At 31.7% G+C, this 13,627-nt stretch overlaps 1 protein-coding gene across 10 annotated transcripts in view; it reads left to right on the plus strand.

Annotated features, from left to right (window-relative positions):
• LOC113523092 (TLD domain-containing protein 2) overlaps positions 1–13,627 on the plus strand; it is a 161,447-nt gene that overhangs the window by 24,741 nt on the left and 123,079 nt on the right. The window contains exons 1-3 of one of the 10 annotated variants that reach the window (XM_031914051.2): positions 9,081–9,207; positions 11,237–11,310; positions 12,973–13,047. The exons of 5 other annotated variants lie outside the window; for them this stretch is intronic. In XM_031914051.2, coding sequence (XP_031769911.2) covers positions 11,264–11,310; positions 12,973–13,047 — 122 coding nt within the window. In that variant the 5' untranslated portion in view covers positions 9,081–9,207; positions 11,237–11,263. Of the gene's footprint in view, positions 1–9,080; positions 9,208–11,208; positions 11,311–12,972; positions 13,048–13,627 lie in introns of those variants that run through there. 4 more of the 10 variants (XM_031914050.2, XM_052897658.1, XM_031914054.2 and 1 more) reach the window with 4 other exon arrangements.

Here is a 13,627-nt window from a genome sequence, read left to right on the forward strand (position 1 = left end):
TTAACCCGGTCAACTAAAATGCTTTGGGCGTGCTGACGTACTCATAAGCAACTAACTGTTGCTGTATAATTGCACATAAATAATGTTACAGTTCTCTGAGAATACGGCGCTAATAGCGTTTTAACAATGACAAAACATTTCATCTTTCGTTTATTATTTAAAAATAGCAATACAGCATATACCTAAATGGATATGGGATTACAGTGCAAAGATATTTAGCAATCATTAGATTATTTATTTGCTAATTATATATGTTACACAAATGGTGTGGATATTCATAAGTCATTTTCATAATCTTCATAGGCTTGTAAATGTAATTTTTTTTCAAATACAGTATTCTTTATAATTATTTTTTTTTCAATTTTCATACATCTAAAGTTATGTGAACACTATCTGATATCATAACCATGACATTAAGCGTACAGATATACTAAAAAAATTGTATAGTTTGTATCAGTCAACGTCCGCTAGACCGTTTCGTCACCGGTCTATAATAATAATGTGCTATGAGGCCATGACTGGACCGTCTAGAATTCAATGGCAAGAATATTTTAAATGTAGCCGAACAACACAAGTACTAGAACAACAGAACAACATACAATAGTGTTTTTGAATGCAATCGAGTAGCTAAAGAAGGATCTTAGTACGTTTAACTCTTAAACAAAAATAGAAAAAGTGGGTAAGAAAGAAGGCCTACACTTAGTTTACGGCAACATCTCTTTAAATTTGTCGAATTACTTAATACTTGCATAATTACGAGTAGGTACTTATTATATTTCAACCATAAATGTATGTACTAATTCTATTGTAATATTATATTAGTGATTAAGTATTTGTTAATTAGTTACCTGTCGTTCAACGCGACCCTTATTACTCTTACTACTTTTGCATGCGTATGTTTCTTATTATCAACTTAGTTGAAGCAATGTTCTGTTTCTTTATGCACGTCGCGCGGCGTCCTTGACCGATATAAAATGTTTAGACGACAACCACGAAATATCTACATACAAAGAGGTCGGAGCTCTCCGCCCCGAGGGAGGTTTGCCTCGGCGGTTTTGTATAATTTTCTGCACATAGTATTTAAATGATATAAACATGTTTAACAAAATTTAAGTCTTATATTTTATTTACAGATTTTTTTAAAATATAAGACTCACAAAACTTTCGTTAGGTTATAGATTAGCTTCACCTAGCCGCTGCATGTAATAAAATTTTAACATATGAGAGTAAGTTTGGTTTACTATTTTACATAATTATAATTGATCCGGATAACGTGTTCAATTGAACTGAACTTGAAACTTGTACAGTATACTTAACTGTCTACTAAGTCACATGACAATATAATTTTATGATGCCATTAAACGGGTCTAATGGAACCATAAAGGTGGCCATAGGAATTTATTAACAAAACAGTGCAACTATCAGATATTGTGCTATCCCTTCAGATTTGGGATCATTTGATTTGTCTCTATAAGTACTTAGTTTATTCTAAGATATATTTTAGGATTTGATCTCGTAGCCTGAGTATTTCATCACAATATCTATTTCTACAGAAAGCTTGCATTTTTTTTTACAAGTTTTCTTCCTACCTTTTTTCCATATCTTTTTGAGGTCGGCGTAATATGTTTTGTTATTCTATTCATCTCTATTTGCAGCTATCTCACTAGTCACTCTCTATCTGGCGATGTCATCTTTTAAACAGTCCATCCATCTCTTTTTTAGGTTTTAATATATTTTATTATTGTTTATCTATCTGTCATGCATCACGCCACGTTATTGTTTATATTTTTATAAAATGATTAATTATTGTTACCAAAATGACTAAGTATGGTAATGGTGTCATCGATATTTACTACTGCGGTTCCAAAGACACTGAGGTAACCGGATGAAATTTGGCAGACACTAAAGTAATAGAGTGATAGTGGAGGAAATGTTGCTAAGTTCAAATATGTTTGGCAATCCGTTGGCAAAGCTTTCCGTTTAAATTTTTCTTTAATGGCAAACAAACGGTCGACCTAGTGGAAAGTGGCAACCATCAGCTATAAATATGAACATGACAGAATACACCATGTTGTCCGTGACAACCCTTGTGTGTTGCCTTCCTAATTCGAACACGTTTACACACAAACATTTCAAATTTCTATACGGTAAGATGTGTTTGACAGTTGTCGTGACCATATCAAGTGCACGAGGTCACGCCACAATAGACGCGGAGGTGTCACGCGGTTCCTTCGACGCACGCAACGCTTTGTCGCCGAGTTAGAGCGTCCAAATTGATTATACACGGACGCGACCGCCACGGGCGTATCTGTTTTCCCTTAGCGTGTTTACATCACTATTCAGGTTTATTGAATATGTGTAATGAGCTGCTCATTGTTCCGTGGTGTTACCTCTACGACATATCACTATTCCATTGTGATAACTGATAATATTTACTACTAGCTTATATCCTGCGGCTTCTTCCGCCTGACTCAGTTACATAAAGTATTCTATGTGTTAAGTTAGAATATAATCTACCCGTGTCCCAAAATTCATTCAAATTTGACCAGTAATTTTCACATGAAAGAGTAATAAGGATCCGACCATCTATCTTTACAAACTTTCGCATTTATAATTTTAGTAAGATTAGTCAGCGTTGCCAAATTGGGTATTTTTTCGCAATATTGTTTAAAAATTCTTCTATTCGAGAAAAGTGAAATGGGTTTAGAGACATTAGGGCAATTATTTTACTGAATTAACTTTTGTTAACCGTTTGGCATCCAGTTTTTTTTTTCGCAGTTTGGGCACCGAACGGTTAACACTTTTCTCTGAGCAGCGAACTATTAATTTGCTTGATAACGCTTCATTTAGAGGTGAAACACGTGTCGCAAAACTTACTTGGCCGAAATGGTAGTCGAAGATTGATTGCTAATATGGAAGGTTGTAAAACTTCTGGTAATAAGAACAGTAGTCAATCTTTGGGCGTTAGTAGTCGCACACATACTGATAGCGGAATTATAGAAAATAATTCTAATCAAATAACTAGTGATTTGGGTAATTGTTTTGGAAATTTTGGGCAATAGTTTTAGTACTTGTAATTTTGTACATTTATACAAGGTAATAATCATATATGTCTGAAGGTACATAATTGAAAGAGAGGAGAGGGAAAAGTAGAAACATAAAGAACTTGACGTTTGGATAAAAAATAAAATACACATTTGTCAACCCGGAGATTGGTATTTCTGCAGTGCAATACATCAAAGAAATTTACATATCCTGCTTTAAATTTGCCAGATCGTGTTAGATTTTAATGTACATGTACTAGATATCTTTATGATAAAAATATCTAGATGCAGCGTCTAGTGTCAAAACTGTCCTCAAAAACAGTTAAGGCTAAATGTTTGTGGACACGTTAGATTTTTTTAAACTAAACAAAACGCGCTATTTTTCGGTGTTGCAAGTAATAACTATAATGTGAACAGTTGGGTTAATATTTACGCACTTATTGCCTCTGTGTGTTTATGATATAAATTCTTTTAAGCAGGAATAAAGTAGTTGATTTGTTTATGCTCTATCTGGAATATGTTTTTAATCTAAGATAAAAATATGATAGCATGAGTAGTATAGTCTTTTTACTGTCCCTGTTATTTATTATCTTTTGTAAATTCTTAATTGTTTTATTTTAGATACTACTCGACATCAAACTCGACTTTTACTTGGTTTTACGCATTAATAGATGGGTATTTGAAGGTCACACTTATAATAATATTTAAATAGCTTTGAGCTGTGCATGTCATGTGTCAACTGGTGACATTGACATACAATTATAGTAGCCGAGCCCCCAGCTTATTGTTTGTGCCATCACCTTGTTTGATCATCCCTTCTGTTTATTGAGCAAAGAGCGGTGATAAGATAACGTACGGCTGTGTAGTCAATATTATTGTGTTTATTTTCATCGCTTTGTGCTCCTGTTCTTATTTATTGCTATTCCTTGAATAAATACATTTCATTTTGTTAATTACTCGCTGATATGTATCTTTCCATAGGCCAAATAATTCCGTTTATAACGAACAAAAATCAAATGTTTCTTCTTTATTGGTTTAGAAGTTTATATGATAAAATGTTCATATATAAGATATGATCTATCTGTGTTCAAAATTTAATGCAAATATAATCAGTAGTTGAAGTGCGAGAACACTTTACAAACTTTTTGATTTATAATAGTAGGATTTAAATAGGATAAATTGGATAATATCTGTTCGTATTCCAGAAATAGAATAGATAACTAAAGAGTGCGAAGAAGTTATTCAAAGTAGTCCTTAACGATTGGCTATTTGATTTTCAAAAAAGAGGTTTTCAATTATTTATTTATTAAACTTTCATACACCTGGATAATGTAAATGGCGGACATAACACCATATGGCGTTATCTACAAGTCAATGTACAGGAATAACAGAAAATATAATTGACGGTACAATGTAATGGACAATATTAAAGTAAAACAGTAATTCAAAAATAACATACATATAATACTCATATTACTTACATTATACATGTATATTTTACATTATACATACATACATATTATTATTTCTGTCTTTTGTGTGTACTATATGTTTTTTGAAAGACTCACTATAGATTGCATAGATTTTGAAATTTGGAGTTTACTCTTGTAGTGGTACTAATTTTGACACGATTGAAGTAGCTGTTTTGTTCCAGAACATTATCTACTTTTGTTTTCTAAGATATTGTCACCGTAGACACGAACTTAAGAATACCTACTTGTTGATGTGAAGATAAAGCTGTAAGAAGTAAGTAAACTACTCTCTGAAACAAAATAGTTTTACGAGTAGTTTGTTGTTCTGTAATATGCGCATAATGTTTCAGAAATACATGTAACATTCTTGAAGACTATTTGTTGGAATAAATGTTTATATTAGTACTGAAATACCGTATATTTATAATGTGGTGTTATTCATAGAATAACATTATTAAAATATTTATGTTCTCATTTATTTACAGTTAAACAATATTTATTTAGAGTATTTTTTAGTACGAGTATAATTCCTTTAAAATCATTTCGATTCGTTTTGTGATGTTAGGATAAATAAAGAATTATAAAAAGAAATAATTGAAACTTTGTGTTATGACATATGTATTATATGAGATTGATCATACTTATGCATGGAACAAAATTTAGTCAGTCTTTTTTTTTCTAGAAATTTTATCAATTGACTTCAAAAAGGAAGAGGCGCTCAATTAGTTTTTTTATGGACATCAGATGATATTTTCATCAATTCTGAAACTTATTTTTTATATTTATTAAGGTTTACTCATATATTACTTCCATTTTTTTTATGAGATATATCAATAATTACAAACAACATACTCTTATTATTATTACTTTATTTTTTAATGGATATATGGCGTTGACTTTATTTATTCAATTTATATAATCGTATATATTATACGAAACCTAATGTGACGTATAACCGTTTTATTTGCGTTTCTATACTCTTCCATCGGGCATCGTAATTGAAATATGAATTGCAACAGGAATTGCAAGTGTGAGCAATTGAATGATTGCCAGCGACGCCATCCATCATGAGTGTTCGAGATGATGCTGCGCAGACATCCGTCCACTGCGGTGCATCACATCGTTAGCCATTTAATGCGATTGCATCCGTTTCAGAACTTGTAAATACACTTGTACCTACACTCGACTGGATGTTTGCTTCAGACTCTCAATTAGATTAAGTGGTTATGCGCTTTTGAGTTTCACTCTTGAATTGTTTTGGAAAAACGGATGATATATAACTAATTGGGGCCAGTTACGCAAACAATTACATTACCAGTACATAAACAGTACCATGGACATACTGTGTCGTCCCGTGATACTTTTCATGCGTTGCCAATCCTATGAACTAAGGATAATAACTAGCTGATATATAATTATGTTACTTTAATGTGTTTACCAAGTTTAGATTAACGATGTTTACGATATTGTATTAATTTGTAGCTTCGCGCTACGCACCTTAACGGAAGAGGTGGAGAATATTCTAATTATAGCTACTTTACATACATACCCCACATGGGCATTATTGATCGATACTGTTTCTCTAATATTGAGTTTAATTAATTAATATATTGGTAAAAAATTGATAATTTTTATATACTTTGTATGAACTAACTATGAAACGAAAAAGTGTAATTGGATGAAAATTTAAAAACGGCTTTGAATTCATGATAATCATCACATTATAAGGTTTTTTTTTATTATTATATTAGCCGTTAGCTGTCCACTGCTAAACATAAGAGGGACGTAGGGTTTGTCAGTAATTGCCATGCTTGGCAGGCGGATTGGCAACCACAGTTAGGCTTTGGAAATATTTTAAATGGGGCGCTGCTCCCCATCCCTCGTCTTGCCTTAGTAGCCTATTATGACATCCACGGGAAAGGAAGGGGTGGCCTATTCTACTCGTATGCCGGAACCACACGGGAAAACACATGACTGACAGATAGCATAACAAAACGGAACATATTTTGTGTTTACATAAGTGCTCGTATCTATTTTATTTCGTTTTTAATATTTTATTTTAGAACTAGAACGATTTTATTTAATTGTTAATATATTCATCATCTCCAGACATGCCCATAGGAAAGTGGGTTGCTCAATTCAACTTTTTAACAAGTTCTAATTGGATATTCGAAATTTTATAAATGTTATTGTTCATTAAAAATAAATATAATACTTATTTTTATTGAGATTAACATGTAGTTGTTATGGACAGGTAGAGGGATGGTCATGGCAGGTTCCCTAATGGGATCCCGTCTGTACTCTTTAGACCTAAAACCCCAAACATGAACGGAATTAAAATGTCCGCAAACATCAATTTTAATTATATTTCGTTTTAAATCATCCCGTGCAGGATTAAGCGCTTTAAAATATTTTAAGTGCCAAAAAGTCGTAAGTTATATCCTTTAGTATAAGGTACTGACACAGACCACGTTTTAAAATAAAAAATTTAGAAGGTAGACGGACCTCAATTGTCTTTATTTTTCGTATGTTTACGACATCTTTGCTAATTTTAAACCGATTTTAAGAATTCCGTTTTCATTTAATAAGTCAATAATTTTTTTTAATTAATATTCCACTAAGTCAAGTTTCAAAATTAATTTACAAAAATTCTTAATTGAGAGGCACAAGTTAGACATTCCAGCAAGTTATCTCTATGTTTCATTTGTCTGCTAGATAAACTGTCATATCTGTCTGTTTACTGTATATCTGTCTATTTACTGTACGGATAATCTGGAAGTATTATTTTATTGTTACCCTATTTCCTTTGGCCGCAACAGAATATCAGTGCTTTGCTCTTTTGAGGGCGAAGCAATAAACTGAGTTGTGACCATTTTGTATTGTTATGGCACACGCACAAACGAAAAATTGTATTTAGCTTTATGTATTTTTTTTATTCATTTATGTTATCTCGCTTTTTATGTACATATATCAATATATGTTGTAATTTGTGTGCTATAAGTAATGCAAATAAATTATCTATCTATCTATCTATCTAATAGGATAACTCCCTTTCTTGTACCATGTTAATTTTGTCATTTGTTTTGTGATTGTAGTTATCATTTTTTCTTTCTTTGAATAACTAAAATCTATATATTAATGTATTCTATAATGCGCTATCTATATAATAGTGTAATATCGCAATACTTGCTATTACTATAGTAAAATCTCGATTATCCCAATCAAATACAACCAGAGGTATTTTGTACTATTGAACATCCGAATAATCGATTTCAAAGTCAAATCAAACGATAATTGTTTTAATATTTTGTTTTTACTACGTATAGGATTTTACAATCGTCATTTAGATAATACAACACAAAAAAAAAATACGAGCTGTAAAGATAATGGATTACATAATACCTATTTACCCAATTAATACATAATACCATTTCTAAATCGGTAATTAGAGCTGTGAAGAATAAGTCCGTATAATCGAATTTTCGGATAATCAAGATTCTACTATACTGTAATTTGGTATAAAAATAGGTTGTAATAAATATAACTACCGAACTTACCTGATGGTAAAGTTCGTCATAACATTTTCCCGTTTTGTATCATCCATCATACACATGAAACAAAGTTTTGCTATGTAATAAATGGGGATAATTTTTGCATTCGATGAAAATGCTAGAAGAAGGGAATGTGTCAAGATCGAAGTTTCTAGTCTATTAGTTTTTATGGAAATGTACTATTTTGTAATATTTTGACTGCACTAAACCTGAAATACTTGAATTGTGTGTATGAAAACACTCTTTCAAAAGAAAAATAATAAAAATAAATACTCTTTATCATCAATTCCAAAAATATCTTAATGTAACTAATTACAAAATAATAAAAAATAAAGGAACAGTGGAAGTTGATTCTTAATGCATCGTCAATTTTAAACTGCTCCTGTGTTTGAAGTTGCCATTTTATTTTATAGGACAAAAGTAGTTTTTTTTTATGCAACTTAGAATGGAAAACAAGCTGACGATCCACCTGATGAAAAGTGGTAAATGTTGCTCATAATCTTGAGCAGTACCATGGACATAACAGAGTATACCTTTTTTTTCGCCTATGATACTCCCCACGCGTTGCCATTTCTGAGAACTAAGGTATTATGTCTCTGTACCCTGTAATTTTTACTACTATATTCCATCCTTCAAACTGAAACGCAGTCATGCAAGCACAACTGTTTCACAGTAACTCGAATGGGATAGGGCTACCCAAGCAAACGACTTTTGTACAAAGTCTTTCCCTGGTAAAAAAAGTTGTTGCGGAGTAATATTTATTTGTAGGTTCTTTCTTTATTCTAATATGTAATTGAAATTTGTCTACGAAATATCTATGAGTTTATCCGGAGTGTTTTGTAATTTGTTGAAGTTGCTGTTTTTTGCGCAGAAAAATATACCTACTTGTTAATAGCAAAGTATTTAATTGTTAATAGAAAGAACATTGCAGTATGAAATAAATACTATCAAAATGAAACACCGTATTTATAATCTATGATAAGAATAATATCTAGGTGTCTTTTTCGATAATGGCGCGTGATCAGATATCCAATTTAATTATAATGAAACATTTAATACTTACAGTGCATTAGTGTTACTTGTTATTATCCAAAATTAAATGGTTGTTTACACATAAATGAGCTTTCTTTCCTCGTTTTGGTACGTATTAACTCTTATTATCTTTTTAAGAATTAATAGACACTATATTAGAACAATTAGTTTAAATTTAAAATGGACATTTTCGTGTTTTGTATATGTTCGTAGAATGCTAAAACGATTCATATTTGCAATTTTTCTGGTTGATATTTCTAATGAGAATGCGGTAGATGGACTGTTTAATCTTATTAGTAATGTGAATAGATTTGTATTTGTATGACAAGAGATTTGTATATTTGTTACATAATCACGATTAAATGGAATTAACACAGAACCATATTATTGTACGAAATTAATAGGGTTTCCCAAGAGATTAAAGCATGGTGTTCTTTAAAGGGGGGGTAAAGAGGTTTCTTCAGAGATCGGAAACTCGCGCGTAATGCTCCTGGTAATTCAGGCGTTTATAGGCTACATTAACTGCTTACCATTAGGCGGGTCGTATGCTTGTTTACCACCTCAGTGGTATAAAAAAATACATAAAATATCTTTACTTATCACTCTTAAAATCGCAAGTTACAATAATTGGGAGTGGTTGAAATGAAATGATTTCCTTACAAATAATGCTTTACAATGCCTTATAAAAACCTAAACCAGAAATAAAATACGTAATGTTTGCAAATATAACTCGTTTTAGGATAATATTATTAATTGCCCAATTTGCTATTTTAGAACCCCCAGGGGCGTTAAATTATCCGCATAACACGAATCATAACATGCTTCATTTCGTGTACGCATCCGAGTTTAATAAGAATCTCGCGTTGAGGCCGTAAAATTAACCTAGGGGTCGTGCATCCATTAAACTGCCCCCTCCGGTTACGTGAGATTAATTCGGGATTTTAATAATTAAGTTTGTTGATATGTTGACGCATTTTGCTTCATTCGAGAAAATTACTAAGTACTGACTGCCTAACACTGACATTCTTATTCATAAAAAATGTTATTGTAGGTTTAAAGAGATCTTTAGCTAAAATGTCAAATAACACCGTTGAATCATCATAATAGTGTGTTATTGGAGGATTTACGGTATTATGTTGCAAACTGTAGAGTTCTACAGACTATGGACAGTCAGTTATAGTCAGCTATCAATATATAATATTACTCCTACTATTACATTTTTGTAATAAAAATATGAAAAGTATAGTAATTGTTAATTAAATTTAAAAACGAATATATACATACTTCGAAATATCATTGGTCATGGACCAGGTTAGGCAATGTTACGAACACGGCTTTAGGATGCATATCATATTATAATAATGTTATTCAAATAAATCGCAGATTTGTTAGTAACTCATGCTTTTTTTAGATTAAAAATCAAGTAATTATATTTATATGCGTAATATATTCTTTTAATTTAATGTTACTCATTTTGAGGTTAAATTGGCCTTATAGTAGCCATTAGTCCATTATAACTTTATAGGATCGCTATTTAACGTTTTCGCCTTATTGGCTTGCTAGAGTGTGTTCAGGAATAACACTTAAGTTGAAGTACTAAAGTAAACGTGAGATTCTTATTGACTCCGTCCTGCTTATACGTATAAATTATAGTTCGTTTCTTCCCCATTTTAAAAATATGCCCTCCCTCCCCATTTAACTTTTAAAAGGTGTTTTTAACACCCTATAAAATGGTACTTTTTGAATGCTTATGACGCTATACTCAAACTAAAGCGAACAAATTTACTTTTAATTAAAACTAAAAATTGATTTATTGTCCTGACAACGTACAAAAAAAATTCTATACGATAATATTTGTGTCAGTGTACACGTGATAGATGTTTCTGGCTGTCAAAATCATAATTTAGTGAGTCATTTGCAATTTAAAAGTCTCTTGTACATTGTTAAGAAATGCAGATTCGCCAAAGGATGACCGTTTTGACAGCGAAAAACATTACGAGGTTGTCCGGTGTTCTTTATTAAAATGATAATTGATCGTTAATAATTTATTACACATATCAATGAATTCATTCGATATTTATTTCAATATTTTTTTCCTTCGCCGTGGAGTTTGACAATCAACGGCACGTGTTTCCAGGTGAAATGTAAAGAAGCCAACAAAATTATGGCCGACGTGGACGAGGATGAGAATATTTGGAGCACAGAGATCGAGTGAGTACTCGATCGTAATCGATTGTAACTTTATTTAAAATCCATTGAAGCCACTCGTACTCGATCGTAATCTAAACTTTTAAACTAATATTGTAAAGAGAAAAGATTTGATTTTTTGTTTGTAATGGATTAACAAAAATACATATAGAAAGTTACATGCCCTATCAGCATATTACATTGCCTGTATTTAAAAAAAAATGGTCTTTTACCTATTTACCCATGCAAAACTAGGGCGGGTTGGATTAGTCGATTATAGCTTTTTTAATCCATTGAAACATTTAATGGATTTTCAGCTAAATCACTAATAATCAGTAATAATCACTAATAAACAGATTCGCAAGTATTTTCTATTGCAATATTTAATCTAATTATAAATTAACTATGATTCAAGACATGCCTTGTCGCTTGGTCTGCTTTCGTTGGACGAAAAGTATAGGTATATAGCCCAGCCCGGGCATGATCTACCGGTGTGCCCAGATTTCATTTAAATACGTTCAACCGTTTCTACAGATGCGTTTAAATAATAAAATTATAAACAATATGAGAAATAACATACATCTAATGTAGTATGTGTTTGATATATATAAAATATTCAAGATTTTAATTGCTATCATTATGTTGTGTGTTGACCATATAATTAATTGTTTATTTTATCATTTACTCCATAAAATAAGTAAGAATTATGTATTGATACATGATTATTTGTAATATAAATAAGTAGGTGTGATTGTGTTGCTTTTTTGGTGAAAACCGACATATAAAAGGTTAAAAGATAACAAAAGTTTAAAGATAAAATTACGGTGCATTTAATATACATATTATGGATTTAAAAGTCTGAAAATAGAAATTATTATTATATATATTTCTATTAAAAACATATCAGTACAGTTATAATTCAAACTGCAGTTGGTCCTATGAAGAAATTATTTTGTTAATGTACTCCGTGCTTTGGCATGCCATGTCATGCCACTATTGAACAAGCTACTCTAAATCTTCAGGTATTAAAATTTATTTTATATACGTTAATATAAAATATTCAGATAATTGTAACTATTTACTTTTGCAAATACTAATGTCCACAATAATTTATAAACAGAATTTTTTTTTTTATATATGATTATCACATGATTTGTAGATGCGATGTTGAAGTCATAGAGGTTAGCTATTTTAACATGTATTCAGAAGCCTTATTTACAACTAGTTCAAACGTTGTAAACTGAGTAAATCTGTCAAGATAAAGACAGTGTTTGGACAACCGCGCTGCTATTGTTCTCGGACTTGGTACGGCCTCATTATTTTTAATCGTGATAACGAAGACATTATCAATCATAAAAGTTAAGATTGAAAATGTAAACATGTTTTGGAGAAATTGGTCAGTCTTGTGTTAGTAACACTGAAGTATATTTTACTAAGCTACCTATTTGTTTTTTTGTTACCTCTTTACCGGGTAATCTGTGAGATTCATGCGTATCGCTTACGTGACGCGAGTCACAGCACTAGTGTTTACAACGACATTTATTTATGATCTAAAAACCGTCCCTTTCTCATGTTGCACATTACCCTGATGCATATACATATTTCCTATATTAAGTGCAATTAAAGGCGAGCGAGTGGACTTCCTATTCGGTAACGTTATGAAACAGGAGTGTCTTAATATTTCAGCTACTTAGCTCTGTCGCCGCAGTTCACGCCCACGCCGCAGTCACCAGCCTGGCTTCGTCGCTCCTCTTACGTAGTGTATGTTCGTTTATGCTCTGGCCTCATTAATCTCAAAGATGAGATCAAGGCGGTTATCTGCGCCTTCGCGATTTATGTGGTCACATTATTGCCTATATTTCGATTATTCTAATGAAACCAAAATGTACCGAAGTCCATTGTCCGTAATTAGCTTATCAAAGGATTTGTTGTTGCGACGCAGTTCTAGAGGTCTGCCATAAAACGTAATTCCGAAGTTTCGGTCCCAAATGTAATGCGTATTATGAAACACGTTGATACCACAATCAGGCCTTTAGGCGGAGAGCGTCGTTTCCTTTGCTATAAACCTTATCATAGTGTCAGAACACACGAAATTGTAGATGCAGCATAGTTTTGGTGGAATTTACATTCAGTTTTTTTTTGTCTGACTCTGAAATTTCGGATAGTTTTACATGATAGAAGAAAGTTAATGCATGTGGCTATACACAATCGATTGTAAACGAAGTATTCTCGCAATATCTTCGCGATTAGTGAGGTCATAGTAAAACATTTACATTTTTTTATAAATATTCACATATCAAGCTTACTAACAAATAGGTAAGGGGACAATATTCACCAAAAT

The sequence above is a fragment of the Galleria mellonella genome, unplaced genomic scaffold (assembly GCF_026898425.1).
Source record: "Galleria mellonella isolate WM207_F2 unplaced genomic scaffold, CSIRO_AGI_GalMel_v1 utg38, whole genome shotgun sequence".
NCBI lineage: Eukaryota > Metazoa > Arthropoda > Insecta > Lepidoptera > Pyralidae > Galleria > Galleria mellonella.